The sequence below is a fragment of the Schistosoma mansoni genome, chromosome 6 (genome assembly GCF_000237925.1).
Source record: "Schistosoma mansoni strain Puerto Rico chromosome 6, complete genome".
NCBI classification, from domain to species: Eukaryota; Metazoa; Platyhelminthes; class Trematoda; order Strigeidida; family Schistosomatidae; genus Schistosoma; species Schistosoma mansoni.
Window position 1 is genome coordinate 14265895 of NC_031500.1, and position 24884 is coordinate 14290778.

The window sequence follows — 24884 nt, forward strand, 5'->3', positions numbered from 1 at the left end:
TTCTCTAACAGTGGTTCTACACGCGTGGCCATGTGAGAGCATTTGGAGAGGGACAGCGGACTCTCCCCACTCTCGGCCGTATTAGGGCATTCGGGGGCAAGATTAGGTTTATTGATGTGTATAATAATGGGTTTGGTTGTATGTATGTAAAAGACGAAGTCTGGAAATATGAGATAAATTCTATAAATGACTTTGGAAGCTAAATTCGTATCAATATGGTGACCGTTATCTACTATGTATGCCAAAAAAGAGCTTCTTACTGTTCCATTTTCTCCCTTATTTATTTATTTAAACACATACATATTGGTACAAAGGGGCATCAGATATATATGCTCCATACAAAACAATGAGAATGGGAAGAGAAAGGGGAAAGAAAAAAATAGAATGAAAAAAAGAGAAGAGTAATGATGAGGGGAACTGAAATGTACAATGTACAACCAGAAGACTCTTTCAGTTAAAAAAGTTATAACCACTCTTTGTGAAGAAAGTAAAAGAAGGTTACAGCAGGAACATCACTGGCTTCTATTCTGAGCCATATCTGATAACGTCTCTAGCCACTGTGTTGCACCATCTCTTGGACCCCAGCCACGGAGTCGTGAAGGACTAACAGAAGCCAGTCCTTTGCAGCTTTCTTTCATACCACGACACCATGTCATACACTGACCACCTCTCCGCTTTTTCCAACTAGTCCCAGAGTCGGCAAATAATGCACGACGTGGAATTCTCTGAGACGAGATTCGTAGAACATGTCCAAGCTACCGAAGTCGGTGTTTCAACACAAATAAATGAAATGATGATTTCTATTGACAATCCTATTCACGCTCTCACTAAATTTTCTCCCTTGATCAACCATATTAGGTAATGTTTAGAAAAATATGATGTGTTTGCTTGGTTGTATGTCCATAATAACTAGCTCCACAAGGCAGCTGAACTAGATATTTTATTCTTATCTAGTAAGTTCACTATTGGTTGACTGAAGGAAGAAAAACCTGATTTGACTGAATCTACCTAATTCTCTCTACACTAATTTTACTAATTATATATTAATAATTTATAAATAACGCTAAATATTTCTATTCGACTATTCAATATCAAACTTGATTTTTACTCTTACGTAACGGATGTTTTTATTCGGTCGATTACATAATCTCATATTTATGTCTGTCACATATTTCACATCTATTGAGCTTCTCACTGATTACTACTGTCTTGGAGAAAACATTATTAAATTGACCAAGCATCATTTATTCGATAATGATTTTATTTATCCTTAACTGTAAAACTTTTGTATTTGTATATATAATTTTTGAGTATTTAACTGACAAGAAATATTTCTTCAATCAATTTCGTGGATTGGTTGAAGTTAGACATTTACACCGCTAGATGCCGGCCGGCTCAGTGGTCTATCGTTTAAGTGCTCTGGCGCGAGACTGGTGGGTCCTGGGTTCGAATCTCGTGAGGCGGGGTCGTGGATGCGCACTGCTGAGGGGTCCCACAATAGGACAAAACGGCCACCCAGTGCTTACAGGTTTTCCATGGTGGTCTAGCTTCAATTGAATCATGATCTCAACTACATAAAATTACTAAAATCTCCACAAAACTCCCTTATGATAACTTCTTCAATCAAATTGTGTTTTTGGCGTCTTAATGGAAATATTTAATAACTTACTTTTCAGTCTAATGATACATCATTTTCAAATGAACATAGTGGGCCACTTTTATCAACAACTACATTAGAAGTTCTTCGTTTAATTGGTAAGTAGATTCATATTTATCTTTTTTTCATTGAATATGATTATTTCTAGCTATTTACTCCTATGGTTATAACGATATATCAGTTGGGAAGAGACATTCTTTGAGAACTATGGAACACTTCAAGTTTTTAATTTTTCCTAACATATTAAACTAACGGTTTCAACCAATATTTGGGTTATGATATATTTTTACTATCTTTGTTTAGTGAAACGTCGCTTGTTTTATCCTGATTTAATGAGTTATGCAATTAGATCTGCATTATACAATTTTCTTATTTTTTTATTACAAACTACTTATTTCTGAAATAAGTACATCATTTCTAATTTAAATATATATTATAATGTTCATCTTAGGTGGAGCCTCAATGAGATTAAACCTATCGGATAATATTAGTTGACATAATGCCTTTCGTTGAAATTATTTATGTACAACAAAAGAAAACATTGGTACATAAGGTTTCATTAGGAAAAGTTGCAGAGAATAAAACATGACACAAATGAAGGCGAAGTAGGTAAGAAATCATGTAATTATTCCAACAAAAGTCCTAGGTTCACATTGCTTGACAGTTGTTAAATAAGACGAAACAGCCGGTCATTAATTCTTGTTTTTGATTTATTCTTTGACCGTTGCCTACCTAACCGAGTGAATGGTGTTAAAATTGTTCATGGAGTAATTGGTAAAGGTGACAAGTTGTTTGGTCAAGTTGTAAATCTTCATCGACTGAGGTGGTTGGGACATGTGTTGCGTATACTTTACAACCACCGACTAAGATGAGTAATTTGTATTAATTCAGATGTACGTTCGAAGAAAGCTAGGATGGACAAGCCAAAATGTGACGTGCATCTATGTATCCATTGACTATTGGTCTGAGTCGTGTTCATAGATCTAGACACAGCCATGTCGGATTTCACTTAATAACTGCGATCAGTGATTAATTATTTTGAATGACATGGCTCAAGATTTTTCACAGTCTTTATCTCCCTCTCTATCTTGAAGTTCAATATTAATTCATGCATGCCTTCCCAGTTTGTCTTTTTAAACCATATTCCAAGGTCTGGTCTTTCTTTTATAGTTGATACACATTATTCCTAACCCTTGTTATATTCACCTCGTCGTTCTAGTCTCAATTCAACTTACATCCTTACCACACTCCGTCTTAATAGCGTTTTCCTCTCAGTCTGTCGGTCCACCTATTCGCTATGAAAAACCTCTACAAACCACAAATTGCCTACGTCTAAAACGTAAGTGACAAGATTCCTCATCTGCTATGGATTCCATATCTTCAGAATGATCATTGGAGAAAAAGCTTTTTTTTAATTTCGTGAAATTGGTTACTCTCGTTCTCAACAGAAGCAAACATCCTGGGGTGGAGTTCAGGTTTTCCTATTGTGATGACCTCATAATGCTGTATTGGTTGAAACACATGTTTCATGAAATTATACCACATTGTGCAGGTTGGGTTGGTGAGTTATAAAACCTAAAGCAGTAAATTTGTGGTACAAATACGAAATCACACTGACGTTTCCACTGGGTTGTAGTGATAGTGAGGTGTTTCCTATGGATTACCAGCTTCTCCAGCGATCCCATCTTCGTACAACTGAAAGGAACTTAAAAGAGATTTGCTCTGTGAAATGTTGGGACATAACTTCCCTCAAGGATTTCCGGTTTCGGTGGCAAGGTCTGAAAAGTGCAGGGCCATTACGTTAAAAACTACTTACAAAACAGTTGTCCCACAGGCTCTACGCTTTCAGATCGAAAATATTACCTCAAACTATGTTTTCTTATCGAATCCCACAAAAAGAACTGTTCTTTCACGATTAGTTCAATAGAGTTGACAACTACTCACATACCCCTAACAGCACTATGACTTGCTCTTCTTGAAATTCAAAACCATATTGTCCCTTATTAAAGTCTAGAACATTTCTGTGTGGTAAATAAGATGCTCATAGTAATTAAGCTATTTTTAGAACACGTTGATCTTGAAATGGTCATTTTGAATCTAAGTATATCGACTAGCATTTACTCAATCCCATGAAGGTACACTACACCCTATGTCAAAGAATTCTTGAGGTTACTTTGCTAGAGGAAATAGAATTTTCTGGGCAACTTTTTAAAAAATTAAATCTACCATGATCATGTGGATTATGTATCCTGTGCTTACAATTCTCACGTAATAGATAAAATAACTGAGACAATCGTATCAACGAACCAGGTTTATTTGGCACAAAGACTGAAGTAGCATATTTTTCATTTATATCGTTACTAGTCAGTGTCTGAATTAGTCCCTGTTGTTGATACTCAGAATTGAATTTTTATCGGTCTTTTTGGCATATACACGCCATATACAGATTGTCTTACGGCAATATAAAAATTCTCTTTGAACAAGTTATTAGCTATCTGGATCCAGTAGCTCCGTGGGTAACGCGTTGAAATGTGAGGCGAAAGTTGTTTCATTCCAGTCCCAAATATGAAAATCAACCTTGAAATGCGGGTACATTCAACTGACAAGTCACAATTAGACTGAAACTCGCATCTTTGGTTCCAATGTTAGTCTTATTCTATTCTAGCTATTATGTAAAATGTTATACAATTTAAAAGATTAGCCATTTCATATTACTACGTTTAGTGTTACTATTCATTCAATCGTCCATACAGAAAACACTATTTTAGTGACAATGAACTGGGAAAAAAAATACTTTTTTATAAATTAATTAATTTATCGATTTGGCTTGTTGTATTCTAAGATCTGCATAACCAAGGAATGGAAGTATTCTTTTTTATATATAAAATTCATAGGTCTTGACATAAGGATAGTATTAATGACCATGAAATATAAAACAAAACCGCCTTTACTCGAAGTATATTTCATTCATATGATCAGTATGGTAGAATTGTCATTTTATCTTACGATTCAGCTGATTTTTTTTTAAAATTCAGTAATATCCATTAAACTTTATGTTTTATTATAGGGTTAGGATTAATTTATAAATATATCATTTGGTATACACTAAAAAGTATTGCCTCGCTCGCGAGGCGGGATCGTGGATGCGCACTGCTGAGGAGTCCCATAATAGGACGAAACGGCCATCCATTGCTTCCAGGTTTTCCATGGTGGTCTAGTTTCAATTGACTCATGATTTCAACTATGAAAATACTGAAATCTCCACAAAACCCTTTCTGATTTTAGCTGATTAATTGATTGACTGATGATCATTAAGGATTTTTCACAACCAATCAATTTCCTAGTTAACATCACAAACTGATTTTATTTAGACCATTCATCTGAAACTAGTCAGTTGTAGACAACTGTTTCGTTCCAGTACATAACTCTCTAGCATTGTCCATTCACAACGTTTAATCTTTAGACTGCCAAGTTGTCATCCATTGGTTTACACTTTTAACTTTAGTTGGTTCTCCATGTTGTGCAACCATCATCTGATGTCATTGATAGGTGATTGCTTTCATCCCGACATGAGTGAACTCCATCAGTCATGGGTTTTTACTTGGAATCTTGTAATTACCACTCGAAATTAGTCGCTAATGAGAACATGGTGATAATAATAATAATAATAATAATAATAATAATAATAATTGTTATAAACATAAAGGATGCTGGTTATAACTTTAGGGGTTTATGGTTATAACAGTCCTTTCACTTCTTACACGTATGTGGGACGTTAATTTACCTTAGACGAATATCTACACTAGATTCCCACCCAGTGTCTATTCTACAGGACTTCAACAGAACTCAGATCAAGAACACGAGATTAGCCTGACTATATCGTCAATATATTTCCACACCAAAATCCGACACAAAGAACAGTCAATCAATAAATGTCCATCAACAAGGAACAGTTAATACATAATAAAGATAGGGGAATATATATATAACACATATAACACCTGTCATCCTATCTAATGTCTGACTCATCAAGACAACCAATCACTGTCATTCTCGCCCACACATCAATTATTATTATTATTATTATTGTCGACTGACACTTGCGTTCTCAATTAGCTGATAGTGTGATTGGATTATTTTCCTTTTTCGTGTGTACCGCTGTCAACATAGGCCATTCACTTGTACTTATAAGCCTTGAGTGGATTTATTGTAGTCCATGAGCGGATTCAGTCACTACTACGTCCTTGATGTTTGATTATCTGGTCTTGCCGTGCAAAAAGGTCGTTACAGTTTGTGTTGCTACCATCGAGCCATTGAGGCCGTAACATGCATTCTTTATCTTCTTTGAAACAATCCATATACATTTCATTCTCATCTATTTTTTTGGCTTACAGGTTTTGAATGGTAGTTCAGTGGTTAGATCATTACAATTTCGAACTCTATTCCGCTTCTGTTTATACGATTCAATATAGGTATCATTAATCTTTGCATATAGAATCAATAACACTATTATTTCAAATCATTTAACTCCTAGATCCATAAATGTCGGTTAATTAGTAAAAACAAAATACAGGAATTTAAGCAAAATCATAAAATACCACTTTTCAAAACTTCTGTATGATAAATACTATGGTACTAATAACAACACTATCATGCGCTGTTATTGTACTAAACAGGAATGTTATATATATATATATATATATATATATATATACTTGTTTAAAATAAGGAAGAATTTCTTTCTTTTCTTTTCTGAATGGAATTTATAAAGAGTTACTACTGATTAAAGAAAAGATACAATGATTACGTTCAACTAAAGTATATTCATACCCTTTGTTTCATAAACATAAGGTCGTCCCATCTACTTTACGGATCGAATTGATGACCTAAAGTTCATATTTTGCTTCTTGACCTTGAACTTAATCTTTTACCGTTGACCTCTTCCTCTCTTAAATTTATATTGTTCTTAATGGACATAGAACTTATTATCTTATACAATTACTATTGTTACCATTCTGATTAACATGACATGATGTTCCACTTATCTTATTACAGTCATTTGATTTTAATTTGCTGTTTATTACTCACTATCGTAAACGATTTTCTTTTTGTAAAAATATAGGAGATAGTTGAATTTCATTAAAATCCTGAACCGATCTAAGTTAGACCAATATTGAAGACCTGGAAATACCGGATGGCCATTTTGTCCAAGTATGAGACTCCTTACTAATACATATTTACGACCCAACTTTCAGGAATTGGAACCAGGGCCTTCGATCTCGCGCTCCAACCCTTTACCTCTAGACCAGTGAGGTGGTGTTCAACGATGTTAATGTCTAACTTTAATCAATCCGCAATATCATGTGACCATCTTCCATTGTTTTCTGCGGACAACTGCCTCACACTCGACATGTTTGAACTTCATTGGTCACGAATTCTCACTAGAAACCCGGGCCATCCAGTTCATCCTGGTTTTCAGTGGTGGTCTAACTTAGATTATCTTTTTACTCTAGGGAAATATATATATATATATATATATATATATATATATATATATATATATGTATATATATATATATTCGGGTGGTGGCCAGTACGAATACGAGAAATTCCATTATTCCTTTCTTTTGTCTGTAGTCGCCTTAAATCAGGGAAAATCACTTTGAATTAGTAGCTACATTTCATCTTTGAATCGATAGAATTTAACGAATACTAGTTGTAAGCATAGGATATTTTACTATTTTCAAAGTCAATTAGTTTTGATATTTAATCTTACAGCCGATCAGCTGTAGACTAAATAACTTGGAGTTAACTCCTTTGTACATGACACGAAGAAGCATGGATTCGACTCTATGGAATAATATCAAATCCTTCAAAATTCCAGATGCACATTGCTGATTAGTGCTAAATATCCTAAACGTTAAGTTAAACGGGGGTTGTTTATGATCGCTTTCAGCCACATTACCTAAAAAAACCATTAGGCTTTTCAGTGTTTGAACAGAACTCTCCGACAAATATCATAATCATGAGATTGTGTCTGGTTGGAATTAAGTAGATAGTTGTTGAACTGTGTAGTAAAACAGCACCAACTACGTTTTTCTTTCAGTCGCAGAATTTTTTCTTCTCTATACACTTTCCATATCATACAACAACCACATGATACCAATACGCCTCCTAATATACATATACATATACGTCCAGAATGACCTGTGATTGATCAATAATTGAAAACAGACATATTCAGCTACATTAAATATAAGAGACTCTTTTATGTTGTAAAATGCATCCAACTTTGATACTGCTTACTACTCTGTATTGTGTATTGGTGGTAAATTTTTGTTCTGGTCTATAACTAGTTTCCACCAAACAGTCGGATTATTGAATTCAAATGTGTCACATGAAAGGAGGGAGAGAGAGATAAAAAGTACTCAAGCGATATCGACTTGTCAACTGAACCCAACTTTTCATGTTTAACTATTGAATACCTAGTAAATTGTGTTTATTTTTTTGCCTTATTCTTTAATAGGTCGTTACTTACAAATGATGAGACTTTTACAACCGATTGCTGGTGAAGTAATGCATTGTCTATGTCAAGTATTTGATTATTATTTGTACTCTGTAAGTGGAAAGTGATTATTTAACAATAAAGTATGTTTTTCTGCTTGCTAAATGGTCGGCAGCAACCTGGGACAATTTTTAAAACTAAAGCTATCGCGCTAGCTGACGCTCCTCCTCAGGATATGTCCGCAATCTCATAGACACACTACTTGAGTTACTCAGTGTGAAAGTTCGGGTCAATACAACTGAAAGATTCGGGCCGTGACTAACCTCTTGTAGATATGAGTTGTTGACACTGAATGAATGTGAGGGGCGATACCTAATGCTTATTAAATGAAGTGAGAATCACGAATTCCCTCAAGATCGTATGTACTCGGCACAAAACCTAATAACAAGGTTCTTACTGATCACCTCCAAACAGCTGAAGACAAAAGATATAATACACATGATTTGGAGTCATTGAAAACGGTAGTCGTATTTCAATTTGATCGAAAAAATTAGATTAGCGCCAAAGGACTAAGCAAACATGACATTGGTTACAACTCAGTAATTAGTAATTTTATTATATTGAGATCCCGAACCAATCTAAGTTAGGTAACCATTCAAAACCTTGATGGACTAGACAGTTGGTTCATCTTAATATGGTACTTCTCGTCAGTGCACATTCACGAATCCGCTACTGGAGACCGGACTTAAGGCCTTCGGTCTGATGCGCGAACGTTTAACCTATGAACAACTACACAAAGATCCTGTGGTGGGCAAGTTTAGCTCCAGTAAAACGCGCGTTATGCGCAGTCATTATCTTCAGTGAGTACCTTCATCACATCCGACACGGTTAAACTCCACTAGTCACGGTTTCTCCCTAGAACTCTGAATTTCTTCTCGAGGCTATTCACTTATGAGTGCATGATGAATTAAGTATTGGCGTCGTTGAAGCGTAAAACTGCGAAGTCGTATGCTAGAACGAAACAGCTGTCCAATATAGTTCCAGGTTTTCAACGGTTGTCTGACCTAGATCAGTTTATAATTCCAATAAAGTTAAACAGTCTCCACAATCTCTATACTAATAATAGCTATATATTTTTCAGTATTTGTCTCTTTTCAGTTTAGTGCTTCGTATGTTATGACATTCTGTTATCTGGCCGCCCCTAGCTTTTTTCCAACCAACTCTTACGCCATAAAACATTGCACGTCGGGGCAGTCGGTGGTTGGGCATACGTAACACGTGTCCCAGCCATCTCAACTGATGAAGTTTCACTACTTCATCAATCGATTTGCCATCCTTACCTAGTACTCGTTTCCTAACGACCGTATTACTTACTCGGTGGTCCTAGGATATACGAGCAATGCTTCGAAGACACCTATGATTGGATACTAGCAGCCCACGAATATCCTCTACTCTTATCGGCCATGTTTCACTGCCATAAAGTAGGACGGAACGAACTGCTGCACAGTAAAGCCGTCCTTTGGTTGTTAGACGAATATCTCGCCTACGCCATAAATGACGCAAGTTGACGAAAGTTAGACGAGCCTATATTTTGAGTTTCAACATTCAATTTAGACACCACAGATTCGTTACTGTAGTTTGTGGTAATTAACGGAAACTAGTTTCAATAACTCAATAGTTCCGGGTGAACGGTTATGTTGAACAGACGCTAAGATCAAAGTATATGAAACTCTGTTTAAATTATTAATGTAATGAGATTTTCATAATCGGATCTTAAGTTCGAGCCCTTCTCTATCTTCTGTCGACTGAATAGTCAGATAGTATCAAATAATCCTTAATCTTAAAGTTTAATTTAAAGTCAAATGACCCCGAACGTACAAATTGATTAGTAAGATGACGATAATTCACAAAGTTATACTGATTATTTACGATCTATACAAAGAAGACATATTTAATTCTGAAAATAATCTCAAAATTAGTGGTTCATGTATTTAGGGTTTTTTGACACCGTCAAACGTTGATCAACACTGGATTTACCAACTGAATGACATACAGTTTATTCAATATCTAATGACATAATAGAGTTTAATCCTAGTTAAAACAAATTTTGACAAATTATAATTTTTAGAGGCGGGTTTTGTGGAGATTTTAGTAATTTTATATAGTTGAGATCATGAGTCAATTGAAGTTAGACCACTATGGAAAAGCCGGAATCACTGTACGGCCGTTTCGTCCTATTGTGGGATTCCTCAGCAGTGCGCATCCACGACTATATAAAATTACTAAAATCTCCACAAAACCCCCTTCTGATAAGAATCATATGCTCACTAGTGACTGGCTCCATGAGGTATTTCCTGGAGTTATAGTGAGAAGCAGTAACCAGTAGAGTTCAACCAGGTTTGTTGGGAGATATCAACTCACTGAAGACATTGGTGAATGGTTGCTCAATTTAGTGGATTGGTTGAAGTTAGACATTAACACCATTGGATTCCGGTTCAGTGGTCTAGAGGTTAAGTGCTCGCGCGCTAGACTATTAGGTCCTGGGTTCTAATCTCGCTAGACGGGATCGTGGATGCGCACTACCACTGAGGAGTCCCACAATAGGACGGAACGCTTGTCCAGTGCTTTCGGGTTTTCCATGGTGGTCTAGTTTCAATTAAGTCATGATCTTAACTATATAAAATTATAATTTTCTTAAAAATATAATATAATCATATTAATTGTGTATATTTTTAGAAATTTTATGTTCCTATAACATGTATCTTATGTGATTTCTTTTTCATAAAATCAATTTCTATATCCAGATTCTTAATTTATTTGGTCCTATTCAAGTAAGTGTGTGTGAGTTCATTATCATCCTGTTTTTTTCACTGTGTATAAGTGATCATTTATTACTTGCTGTGTTCCTTTTTTCTTCAATATCTATGCCCTGGAACGACAGAGGGTGAATAGATTCAGTTCTCTCTCTCGAAATGCTGTCACATGACCACGCGTATACAGCCGCTGCCAAGAAAGTCCTACCCACTGCCTTTTCGCGGCGGGGGTGTTGTTCACGAAAGTGAGAGGACGAAAGAAAATGTCCGGTGCTTTAGCCGGGTTGGTGGATACGTAGGATCCACCTAGAAGAATTGGGAAACCCTGATTCCAAACCACTGGTGCACATGGGCTACAGGATCCTGAGGGAGCAAATGGCTTAGGAACCTATTGTCCGTCACTAGTTACCATGGGACTATTTATTTATTTATTTATTTAAACACATATATATTGGTACAAAAGGGCACCAGGTACATATGCGCCACACTATTTGTGTGTGTGGGCTGTGATACTGCCCGGGTGCCCAAACCGAAGCAGGTGGTTTTCTTAGGGGGCCACACCCCGAGCCTTTGACCAAAAGGTCTGATCCACAAGGCAATGGAGCATCGTGAGGAGATGCAGTCCCATGGTAGCCGTTGACCAATGACGGGTTCGTCCGCCATTCGTTCCATCAGGATACTGGAGCCCATGTGCACCATTGGTTTGGAATGAGGGTTTTCCAACTCCCCTAGGTGGACCCTCCGTGTCCACCAACCCGGTTAAAGCGCCGGACATTCGCTTTTCGTCCTCTCACTTTCGTAAACAACACCCCCGCCACGAGAAGGCAGTGAGTAGGACTTCCCTGGCAGAGGCTATATATTCGCTGGCCATGTGCGAGTATTTCGAGAGGGAGAGTAGACTCTCCCCACTCTCGGCCGTACCAGGGCATTTGGGGGCATCTAGGTCAAAGTCTTAGGAAGTGGCCCCTTTAAAAACCACATGCTTTGGTTTGAGCGCGCGAACAGTATTCCAACCTTCACACAAATCCAATGATTTGTGTGGCGCATATATATTTAATGCCTCCCTGTACCAATGTTTATATGTTTAAATAAATAAATTATAAATTATTGATCATCTGAAGTTGTTATTTTACTGTAATTGCTTCGGCTGAAATTATATCTTCACTGTTTTCAGTGTTCAATGACTGTGTTGTATCTAACACTTTCATTTATTGGAGGTGTGCTGCATTAAGTATTCATTTTGAGCATTTTAAGCTATCCTCCACTGTCTACTATGGACAAGTCTATGAAACGCGGTTTAACATATTGGATGAAAATTATAAATCTGATGAAAGTTTGAAATGAAATTTCTGAGGAGAATTGTATTAAGATCGCTGGATACAACACAAACTCATTGAACATTGAAAACACTATGGGTAATTTCAGCTATTGTCATTGTTATTCAACATGTAGATCTATAAATAAAAGAAAATCTAATACTATAATGGTCAGATTTGTACTGTTAACCATTAGATAATAAACCTGATGCTTGATATAAAGAATAGCCTGATGATTTATCATTAAATTATATCACTTTGTTAATAGACGATGAGGGTAGACGTTTACTGATTTTCATGTTTTACTTCGTACCTCCAAGTGATTTGAGTAAAATCCTATTGGGTAATTTACCCTGTTTTCGAACCAGTTAGCACCAGTCATCACTGTGTCGTTTTTCCAAATTGTTATATTTTTTAACTGAAGCTCTAGTTTAATACTATTCGATGTCAATTTTCATCACTTGTTGATGTCATCTGAGAAAATCATGAAAAACTGGAGAACATTGAATTATGCTTATATAGAACGGACGTAATATGATTAGAGATAGAATCTAAGACATCCGTTTCGCCCCATTTGTGGCTCGTCAGCTCGACGTACCTTCACCTCAGTACGCGTTATCCACTTTGCTACTGAGTTCAGATAGCCATCATCTCACTTGTGAAACTGGTACGAACATTAGTTTGTAATGGTTTGAATTATCCTTTTGTTGATATTTCGACTGAAATCTGATTGGTTTTAGTTGGCAGTTACATCAACCAGAAAAGTTCCAGATAAGATGAAACGCATTTCCTGAACTGTTGCTATCCACATTACATCTATTATGTATGAATTTGTGTCATAATGACTATATCCATTGAATTTGTGCAGGATCCACGTATACCAACTAAAACTGTCCAAATTTCAGTCAAGAATATCAAAACCGCGTGATCTGAACTAATTATAGATTAAATTGAATATGAATCGGTTTTTCTTATCTTCGCTGATCACAGTCTAATTAATCAAGTAGGTACACATTTATCCCACTTGCTCATCTTGTTCTCATATTCCTGTTGAAAATTATTCGATTTTATGATTCACAAATCGAAAAGATTAAATGTTCCTTTTTTTCATTTTTCTTATTTGTTAATCGTGTGCTTTCCTTTATTAGATATCGAATTCATCTGAATTTCCAGAACGTTTACGAACAACAATAAAACGTATCAATGAACGTTTAATAACAGCTGATAATCATCAAAGTATTTTAACAGGGGTTAGTTAGTTACTTAGTTAGTTAATCCATGAATGCTTTTTATGTTTCATGTTGTTTCCCATTATTATTACTTCCACCCACTCTCTCTTCTACTCTATTGACGTTATTTTCTTTACGCTTGGTTGGTTTATTCAGTTTTTCATGTCTTTTTGGTTAGATTTCGTTTCAATTGAAAGGTTTATATTATGTAAATCATTTTATGTACAATTAATAATTTTGGTCTGGATTGAGCGAAATTTTTCGATGAATATATTTCATCTCTTAACAAAACTATACCAGTTTCTTCATTCAAGTCCCAATGTGAACACTGGAATGTGATGGGCACATCCAGCTGACGAGCACCAAATGGGGCGAAACATGCGTTCCAAGCAACTTTATTGATATACTAGTAACTAACTGAGAGTATTGAAACAACCCAGAAGCGCGTAGAATATCAAAGTCACCAATTGATCTATAAATATACCCCTGTTTCCTATGCCCCAACTAACCTTAGAGGTAAAGATTCTTTTCATACTTCCTGACCTTATTCTTCAGCTTGGGGTTCAAACGCTGGGGAATTTAATGGGTTAGCAGCATTTAGAATGTCACTATCAAGTGTTCAAGTACGGGACGTATCATATTTGATTAGATCAAATACGTAACACTAGGAATACTGAAGTTGACTGAGGAAAAATGTCAGTTCAAAGTCCTTTGTGCTTGATCTATTCTTTTAGCTAACTTATCAGAAGTTTATAATTTGTATGCTTCAAATCTTAATAATTATGGACTTCTCATCGCCTTCTTCGATTTAAGCAGGGAAGTTATGTCATAATCTCTCATATACAAATATACAATAAATTGTAACTCATTGCCGGATACATGAACTGTGCTGAGTGACTAAGGTTTGTATATAGTGAGTTGCTTAATTTTACATCGGACCAATTTTCTTCCTAAATTTTAAGATGTTCTTAGCATAGGGTTTTGTGGAGATTGTAGAACATTCAGTTTAAACCACGATCTGATCTTACTTACATCCCCTATGAAAATCTGGGAGGATTAAACAGATGTTTTATCTTAATATGGAACTCTTCAGCAGTGAGCATCCAGGCCCTTGGCACCGGAAATCTAGCCCAGGACCTTCAGTCTCACGCACGAACTTATACTAGGGTGAAACGACCGTCCATTGCTTCCAGGTTTCGATGGTGGTCTATTTAAAATCAGTTCGTTATTTGAACTTTGAGGATTCTTAAGACATTCATTTGTACAAATATTACTATGTACCATAGTTCAATTCATTTTTAGGTATATATATAATTTTTTCAATCATTACATTGTTATAGGATCGATTTTCCCTTCCTTTGCATGGACCTATTGAATTGTTGCATGCATTAAATCCTACTGACAATAATCCGGCAATTGGCGATAATAATAATAATAATAATAATAATAATAATAAACGTGAACACCAGTTAATACAAATTTACGTCGTCGCAGTTGAGTCAGTTATTTTCCTGGCAGACATTTTAGAGACAGTAAGTTTATCATTATTGTTATTTATTTTCTGTGAACATGTTACTTTGGTTATTGTTTGCGATAGAGAACGGCCGTGAATTGAGTTTCGATAGAATTTGATGTTATTGGTTGGCATATGACCCAGAAGAATTTTTACTCTAAATCCATTTTTAATGTTTTGTTTGGATAACTATCCAGCATAGATTAGATTATGCACTGATCTTTGTTGGACCACGATTGAAAACCTTGAAGCACATCGGATAGCTGTCTTGGCCTAGTGTGGAAATCCTCAGCAGTGCCGATCCATGACTCCGCCCCTAAATACCGAACCCAGGACCTTCACTATCGCATACGACATCATAGTCTTTAGATCACTGAACTAAAATCCAGTGGTGTATGTATATCCATCATTAACAAATCTAAGTATTTCTGACGATCTGTCACACTTAAATGTGTCTGTTTATAGGTTGTAGTATTACACAAATATGTGCTTGGTAAACGAGCTACTCAAAAACAAGGTCAATACGGTTTTTTCCTAGGTACTTTTTTGAAGGAAATCAAACTAATGGATACTTAGTACTTATTTATGTCATTCTTCTTATCATTATTAGTTGTCCTGAATGTAAAAAGCTTTTACATGCATACCAATAATGTATTGTTTTAAGAAAAAAAACAAAAGTAATACACTTTTGGGTAAAATATTCTTTCAGGTTCTTCTTCCGCATTTAACAGCATGTCTTCCGGATAATAAACGTGGACTAGCACTTGTATTCCGTGAACAATCTTTGATGGCAGCAAGACAAATCCGCGAACCATGTGCAAACGAACTGGCACCACATTTGCTAAATATCATAATCACAAAGTAAGTTGGTCTTGTGTGAATTATATTTATGTATCACGAACACAAGGTGAGTTTGAACATTTGTCACTTCCCAGTTGGTCACACCAAAAATAGATACTCATTTATGAGGTACCTGAAGAGAAAATTGAACTACTAGTGGCCTTAGCGGTTCAGAAGCGTCACGACAGCAGTACAAATACTTGGAGGTCATCACTCATGGACTTTTTGAGAGAAGTCCTAGAGGTGCGTTAGATCTGTATTTTAAGAGCTTGAACTAGAACGACGAAAATTCGTGCAGTAAGTTTTGTTATTTTCAAGGCCAACCTTTTCTATTTTTTTCTGTTATGTAAAGGCAACAACATCGCTGGCGATACAGTATTGTATAAAGTAAACTTTTTAATAGCGGCATCACAACCTAGTATCATCAGCAGTAAGAATCCACCCTCCACTTCTGCCCGAAGTTTGTGCTGGTGATGTCGTTCAGAAGGACGATGAAAGCTCCACGACCAAACCATACAGCTCAGAGAGCAAACCTTCATCAAAACCCTCGTACCTCAATTATCTTTTTTAGTCGTAACATTCGCCAACTGAATTTCCGTGTACAGTAGCACCCGAACAAACAAGAGTTCCATTCAACTAGCCAAACTTTTTGTTGACTTAAATAGTTTCAAAATAAATGCAACCATCCATATAAAAAAAGGAACTAATCCACTGTAACTTGGGATTATTCTAACCATATAGCTATGTGTAACAAATGAGAACTATTTACTAGCCAAATTTATCATAGATTAAAATTCGGATTGTTGTAAGAAATTCGCTTTTTCTATCTTTTTAGAATGACTGATGTGACAGCAAAAAATTGTAAGCAGTTACCAGCAACAAATAACGCACCGATTACTTCAAGTTTCAGTAAAATATGGCCAATAGGATCTAATACAAATCAGCAACAACAAACTATCGACAAAGAATCATCTATTCCAAATAATAACAACACAAACTCATCATCCCCAACATCAATACATAACAACTTAATTGTATCCACTACCGATTCAATTGATATATTAACTATGCATATATGTGCAATGAATTGGTTAACTAAAGAAGTAGCTAACACACCAAATTCATATGTTTATGATATAAATATTAATGTATTTCATCCTTTATCATTAATTTTACAAAATATATCTAAAGAATTTCATTTAAAAGATCATATATTTATGATTGTTATTTGGAAAGCATTATTATCTTGTTTGGCATCACAATTACTTGAAGCTTTAAGTCGTGTACAACAATGTTCAGATGAAGGACGTGGTCAAATGTTATTAGATATACAAACATTAGCTGTATATGCTCAATCCGCTAGTAAAATACGGTATGTTTAAAACATATAATTTAATTTGATAAATATTGTTTTTAATTTTTCAAAGTTGAAATCATGAGTCGATTGAAGCTAGACGACCATGGAAAACCTGGAAGCACTGGACGGCCGTTTCATCCTATTGTGGGAATCCTCAGCAGTACGCGTCCACGATCCCGTCTCACGAGATTCCAACCCAGGACCTACCAGTCTCGCGCGCGAGAACTTAGCCGATGGACCACTGAGCCGGCATCCAATTTCGTGGATCGGTTGAAGTTAGACATTAACACCGTTGGATGCCGGCCGGCTCAGTGGTCTATCGGCTAAGGGCTGTGGCTCGAGACTGGTAGGTCCTGGGTTCGAATCTCGCGAGTGCGGGATCGTGGATGCGCACTGCTGAGGAGTCCCATGATGGGACGAAACGGCCGTCCACTGCTTCCAGGTTTTCGATGGTGGTCTAGCTTCAATTGACTCATGATTTCAACTTTGAAAAATACTGAAATCTCCACAGAACCCCTTCTCATTGTTTTTAGTTGCTATATTATTATACGAATCCAGGTTTAAGAATTCAATAATTCTTTCTTGTAATGAATTACTCATTAAAAATCGCGAATGTCCAATGTTTTTTTTGTCAAATCGATTAAATCTCGTGACAATTTAGCCAACTAAATAATAGCTTTATGCATCCCTCCGATTAACTTCAAGATAGAAATGAGGAGTCGTGACTAGTAGAGTTCAGTTATATCTATCGATAGTGAAATTGTTACCACCGATGATATTGAATGACAATTGCGCTACATAGGTAAGTGGCTAGAGTTAGAAATATAGACAATTGAGTTAAAACTTATTATTTTAAGGGTAGTTCCCTCGTCTCGATACTCCTTGTGTTTAACTCCTTAACTGGAAGTCAACACATTCATCTAGTTTACTTTGATTTTAAGTGGTCCTCCAGCCAACGGCAGTCCGTAATGATAACCATCTTCATGATAATCTGTATATCTTTCATCACGAACAGATATTTATCCACGAATACATCTCAATATCACCTGGAGAAGGGGATTATTCATGAATCGCCTGAACTTACGTGAATTCGAACCCAGTAATTTGACTGTAAAATCACATTTTCTAGGACTGTATACTTTGATCTCGACCTTTTTAAATCTTATTTATGTGCCAAGATACTTCAGGTCAGACTTGATGAAAATGGAAGACTGTGAGCTATCGGTAGACTGCACATTGAAACCCCATTCTAAATACTACTACTTGTCAAAACGGGTGGCATTGTGAGTTTTCGACTCAAACCGAGTATATAAACCTATATATAGTAAATAATGCACACATTTTTCGGGTAATTGTATCGTCCTTATCATCAGGAACATAAAAGTACAACAATTATTTGCAAAGCCATGAATTTTCACTTCTTCCAATCACTCAAATCATCCCGCTGAACTTATTTGAAGTTTATTTAGTACACACGCCCCATCGCTATTATTTGAAAATAAACTACTACTAGCTTACATAGTCCAATCTTTAACAAAACAGTGTTTTAATACATTGTCTTTGATTCCTTAGTTGTTTTGGTTTTATATTTCACTAACTTTTACTTTATACTCAATTCAACCGCCAAGTTGAATGGAAATCTAGTTATTACTTATTGTTGACATCTTCAACATTGAATAGAATCAGTGTCACCAGTTTTTTCTAATCATAATAGTAGTTTAGGTATTTTAAGCTTAAAAAAACATTAAATTCTATTAACAATAAGCTCTGTGAATAATGTCAAATGAAGATTCTTTGGGACCATCTTTTCGGGTTGTTTTTTTCGTTTTAAAGAAATATCCTGTCATGTACAAAATATTATGAAAATGCGCTTAGAATATCTTAGACTGTTTATTCTCAGTGAACTCGATTCGTTTTGACGAAAAACCGTGCAGACTAATTATAAGCCAGTTGAAAATCTCTTTAAGGATTTCAAACTCTCACCAAGGAATACACAAAACATGTTTTGGCATGCTGAATTAAACCTTTTTGCCATTCTAAACCGCGTTGAAATACGATTAAACCGTAGGAGTTTCTAGTATTAATCACATGATGAAAAGTACCTCGTTTCACTTTAGAAAACATACCTCCTGTCATTCTAAAAACATAAACTAATAGCAAACTTATGTTGTTATCGTCAACATTGTTCATCGTATTTCTCAATATACAAGATTCGTTGGAATGACCTTTTGCGCATAAATTATGACTTGGGCATACCACAATTTGTTTGAATTTTGTTGAGCTTACTAAATAGTAAATAAGTGAAATCCTTGGTTTGAGATGATAGATACCAGTAGTTCGGTTATGACTACTTTCCGTTTCTTTTTCTTTAATGTTAGATTTTACTTTATTTCTGCTCATATTCACGACATTAATTAATTCACTATTGGCATTTTTGTTCTAGGTCATTTCCTAGGCTGGATTATGTAATCGAATATATTCAGGCATTCTATATACCTATACACGAATGGGAGCATTGGTTAACTAACTATGGGACTAAATATTCACGATCTCAGTTAACTGGACTTGCATCATGTCTTTCACGATCTGATAAACGTCAATATCAACGACTTATAAACACATTAAATCAAATTTACAATACAACAAATCAAATAAATTCATTTGGAAATGGTTTGTTGACCACTACATCCAGTTGAAAAAAAAAACTCATTATATAATGTTTCATAGAACATTTTATTTTGTATGTATATAATATTTATACGCAAGTCTTTTGAGTATGCCTTGTGTTTGGATAAATACATGGATTTTGGGTGGAATACAGAAACTTGAAAATAGAGGGAAAGTGATTGGATAGTACAAAAGTTTGCAGACCATTAAGGAGAAAATTTGACTGTACACAATAGCCAGACACTGAAATATTTACATAGACTAGCTGTTAGACGATGATGCTTGAAATTTCATCATTTCAGTACGGAATGCAGAAGGATTAGACCAGAGTTGGGCTGCTTGGCCATTTAAAGGACTATCATTATTGGGTTCTGTAAAGGACAAGAAACATTACTAGAAGCATTCAGCTCAGAAGTTTATTGCAAACATCGCATAAGAGTTTTGAAATGCTTAACATTGACCGATCACTAGGTAATGACCTACGTAATTTTTATCTAGTACTTAATATTGATTTGGCCACGAGTTTAAGTGACTCAACGCTTACTGCACTGTCCTGATGTTAAATAGTTAGAAGTGAATTTCGTAACTACATTTTATATCAACTAGCACATATTGACATGGCGTACTTACAGTCTTGGGGGACCTGGTACTCCTCATGATCTTTAAACCCATGTCACTCCGGGGTGTCACCACTGAGCCATTTGAGTAGCGACAGACCTACTGTAGAAATGATACATTCACACTTTCTGACCGCTGAGTAGTAGCCAATGTCATGTTTGTTTAATTCATAGTGATCGGACCATACTTGGGAATAAAATTATCTTGGATTAGGTGTACATACTTAATAGTCAAACTAAATGAATGAAATGTAAATATGTGGAACCTCACCATTACAATAAACTCTAATTTGTTAGTACCAACAACTTTAAAACACCTAAGCTCTTCACTTTATTCTACCGATATAAAACACTGGACATGCAATCACGTGTGTAGTTCAACTACACAGGAGCTCAAACATATATATATATACGCAATCTTTTAGTACACACTTTGAACGAAGCTGCCAAGTATTCTAGGACTACGCTGTTCTGTGCACAAGCAGTCAACACAATTCAGAAATATAGATGCGATGTTAAAACACTAACCTGCTAATAAACTTCGAATGGATAACAGCAGATTTTCTACAGTCAGTAAGGGAGACCACATTTCTTTCAGAATATCTAAGCATATTACTCCACGAGTATCAACATTAGGATGATAACATTTAGAAACAAAACGCACATTAGGAGGACTGTATGGATAGTTAGGACCAAACTCAAGTGAAAGTTTGTATTGCTGACCTTCATATACCTTTAAGAGACAGAATCAGTAAGATATCAATGATTATAAAGAAATGAGGATCAGACGACGACATCAAGACTTGACATTTATGTAGAGACTGATATACTTACCGTTCCATCAGGACCACGTATAGATGCTAACCAATGAGTGAGATTTTCACCATCTGGGAATGCCGTCACGCTTTTATCGTTGGACATCTGTGATAAGCAATTAACATCAAGAAAAAATAATAGGGTATTTTTTAAATTATATGAAGTCTAGTCACTTAAAATTAAAAATTCACTAGACTACTTCTCTCGAGAAGCTAGCTGTCTCGAATTACACATTTATTTAACTTGGGAATTAGGCATGGATATATATGTACAAATGAAATAAGGGAATATAATACAATCATTACATTGTACGAATCATATTATTGTAAAGCCTTCAATGCCTTTATTAGCACTCTGAGGAGTTTCAACAGATCACACATTGACTAATTTTTACATTTCAAGGCAATGAGTTGTACATTTTCTTGAAGCCTAGTCACAAAGTTGTGACGCAAGTTAATACATCAATAAACTTACTTTAGAAGCAAAGGGTAACAGGGTTATCATTATGCATTATGATTTATCTCGTTTATCAAGTAATTGGCTTTGAGTTTTATTGTGTAGAGTGTCAGTGATAACAATTGGTTGTCTGAACATATTTGGATGTTGGATGGTTAGAGACCTTGAATGACATGGCTCAAAATCGTTTACAATGGTGAAGGTGCATCCACTCTTTATGTTCTACCAAATCTTAATCTTCTGAATTCTTCATGTCTATTTCTCTTTCCAAATTTATTTCACTGGATTATACTCCTTCAACAACATCTTCAAACCCTAATCTTTCGGATTACTGCTTCTACTTTTACTACTACCACTATGGAATTTGAATTGACAACTGCATCTCAGTGTTAATGTGGTATGGCAACTCGAACTGATGTACACACGTACGAAGTTCTACGTTGTGACCGAATGACTGGCTGGATGTTGTGTAGATCGCACGAACACACCACATGGTGAGAGATAATTAGAAATCGATTACTGTTACTCAATAATCGAGTAAATATTTTGTACCTGGTCGCCCAAATCCCCTTAAATGATATGAGGCTAGAATCTCCAACTCAGAGGTTGAAATCCGAGTATTTCGATAACTAAAGCGGAGATTTACATCAGTAACACATACTAGTGGGTCACGTTACAGGACACCTGAGGGATTCCAGATAAAGAATCTCAATAAATCAATAAACTACTTTATTAAAACAAACCTAATTAAGTATATCGCGCTGTCAATGGTCCACCAAATAGTTGAAAGTCGATTCCCGACCGTTGCTGCTACCTTGACGTGGTGATCGGGCTTGCCTATCGTGATGATTCAATCGGGCTATACTGGCTGGAACAATCGTTCCTCAAGGTCCTACCATGCCAGACAGGTCGTTTGAAGAGCGGTGAGACTAAAAGCAGCAAACCCAAGGTCCGAAGTCGTACTGCTGACTGTACAGAGGTGTGACAGCAGTAGGGTGTTTCTTTCAGACAACCAGCATGACAGCGATGCCGCCTTCCCACAAGGGGGGGGGTTAGAAAAGGTCGACCCTAAAAATGCGCACCTCGCCTTATCCCACGGATATCCGTCTCCGGCGGTAAGGTTTTTTTGAAGAACGGAGCTAACACAAAAAGGTCGTGTGTGACCGACCTCAAGCAGTTGTCCCTTGGGCACTGCGGTCATGCTCTCAGGTCATTAAGACCACTTCTAACCCAATTTCCTTATCAGGTACCCCTAGAGGAACTCTTCCACGATGTGGGCAACCGGGAAGTGATAACTGCCCTCATACCTCTAACAGCACTCAAGACCACTGTATTCATAATCAATCTCCTTCTTCTACGTTGTCGCTGAATGACTGACTGACTGAAAGTTGATTAAAGCTTAGTGGTTAAGCAAATCAAATATTACATATCCAATACCAGACTCAAGACGTAACTCACTTAGATTAGTTAGGGTAGACGAGTAAAGTTACTAGACTTTACGCAAAATGTAGTTCCAAAGACGAAAACAAAAGTCAGTCAGTTATCTGAAACGTAGGACCAGGTATATATATGCACTGGTTCGAGTTGCCGTATCTCATTATCACAACGAGATGAACACCGAATTCATAGAACCAGTCACTTCAATGGTAGTGTGAAAAAAAGTTCATGTACGGATATGATACATGGAAAAAGGATTAGTTCATAGAAGGAAAGGTATAAACTAATTTCAATTTCATGGTTTAAGGAAACACAAAGAGTGTATACACCTAGACCATTGTGATCGATTCTGAGCCATGTCACCCAGTCTCCGAAAATAAAAACTTAAATATGGTGACAGATATGCGTTTGTAAACAATGTACAGCTTAGAACATCGAAAATATTAGTTGCGTGACAGAAGGTCTGATACGTGGCCGTACATCTTACACATAAAAAGCACTAATAAGATGCAGACCATCTGGATGGAGTTAAATCAATCTGTCTGATCATAACGACAAATCCCGCTTCACTACACGTGAAACATTCACAGCCAATTACTCATCTAATACATGAGAATGAAAACTCACTGATCAAAGTAGTAAAATACCACTGACTCGACGGTACAGAGATTGTAAAATCAGTGCCGCTTATTACCGGAATAATGATTTTGTCATCAAGCATCAGCCTTTTCTATAAGACCTGTCCAGAAACTAAAACGAGTAGTTTTCGGTGGGTTATTATTATTTATCAGACATTAATTTACACTAGGTTTGAATTCCCTTCTCTTGTCTGTCAGCAACTGATTATAACTCAGGGTTATCTTGGTTCATTAACCTGGTTTGTAGCTGTCAGGAACCGGTAGGGATCTACTAATGAGGGAGTTTTCTATTTATGACTCGAGCACGTGACAGATGCTGAGTATACATTAGTGCAGCCATGAGTGTAGTTCAAGTGTGGAACTCACGGTAAAGATGGATCTGGTGACTGAATCATAAGATAATAATGTATCCCCTTTTGAGCAGATATAAAGAAAATAAAATACATGCATTTGTATTAATTAGCACTAAGCTGATACAAAGAATTTAATGTCAAAGGGGGATATGGTTTGAATTCGACAGAACACTGAAGGATAGTAAAACTGACATACGAATTAAGGCCAATAACTCAAAAACTTACTAACAACTCCATTAATTCCTTCTGCAATCTAAATTAGGAATAGATCATTAGTGATAAAAAGACAAGCAACCTTTTGTTAACACTATCCCCATTCATTATTTTGAAAGACAGTCGCGCGGGGAAGTTCAAGGCAAGTGGTAGTCATAGTTGTGAAGCATGTATAGGGTACAAACCCGGAGCTTTATCAAACATACATATTGATCCGGAGGGTTTCTATGATTTATATCAGGATTACAAAAAACTGTACTTAGTCCCTAAAGTATAAAAATACTTAACTTTATAGTACTGATTAGGTAATGCAAGTAGTCCCAAAGCATTTTAAGTGTACATTATGCTAGCGTCAACGTGCTTTTTTATAACCTGTTTGAGCCATATCTGTTGTAATATAAGTCTAAAGAATTCACTGTCAAAGAAACGTAGCTTATAACCTATATCAGGTCCAGTC

The 24884-nt window shown here is 36.1% G+C and overlaps 2 protein-coding genes across 2 annotated transcripts in view; one reads left to right on the plus strand and one right to left on the minus strand.

Annotated features, from left to right (window-relative positions):
- The window catches only part of Smp_051000 (hypothetical protein), a gene marked incomplete at its 5' end in the record, with an annotated part of 67304 nt that extends 47049 nt beyond the window's left edge, over window positions 1–20255 (plus strand). The window contains 7 exons of the mRNA XM_018798350.1: window positions 1677–1755; window positions 8184–8275; window positions 13440–13527; window positions 14076–14143; window positions 15743–15894; window positions 16709–17245; window positions 19674–20255. Of these exons, the coding sequence (XP_018653301.1) occupies window positions 1677–1755; window positions 8184–8275; window positions 13440–13527; window positions 14076–14143; window positions 15743–15894; window positions 16709–17245; window positions 19674–19926 (1269 nt within the window). The 3' untranslated portion in view covers window positions 19927–20255. The remainder of the gene's footprint in view (window positions 1–1676; window positions 1756–8183; window positions 8276–13439; window positions 13528–14075; window positions 14144–15742; window positions 15895–16708; window positions 17246–19673) is intronic.
- Window positions 19940–24553, minus strand: Smp_051010 (putative ubiquitin-conjugating enzyme E2 C). The gene is made up of 5 exons (XM_018798351.1): window positions 24510–24553; window positions 24440–24467; window positions 21349–21435; window positions 21043–21247; window positions 19940–20268 (listed from the first exon to the last, which is right to left on the minus strand). Exons 1-5 carry the CDS (start codon window positions 24533–24535, stop codon window positions 20159–20161), a joined length of 456 nt encoding a protein of 151 aa, XP_018653302.1. The 5' UTR covers window positions 24536–24553; the 3' UTR covers window positions 19940–20158.
- Window positions 24554–24884: the final 331 nt, after the last annotated feature.

What these genes read in the sequence shown, in the direction of transcription:
- Smp_051010 (XM_018798351.1), bottom strand. Translation starts at nt 24,535, where the DNA reads ATGAATGGGGATAGTGTTAACAAAAG. An exon ending in AGGAATTAATGGAGTTGTTA is followed by an intron (nt 21,436 to 24,439) that starts GTAAGTTTTTGA and finishes TGCTTATCACAG; the next exon opens with ATGTCCAACGATAAAAGCGT. An exon ending in CATTCGAAGTTTATTAGCAG is followed by an intron (nt 20,269 to 21,042) that starts GTTAGTGTTTTA and finishes TGTCCTTTACAG; the next exon opens with AACCCAATAATGATAGTCCT.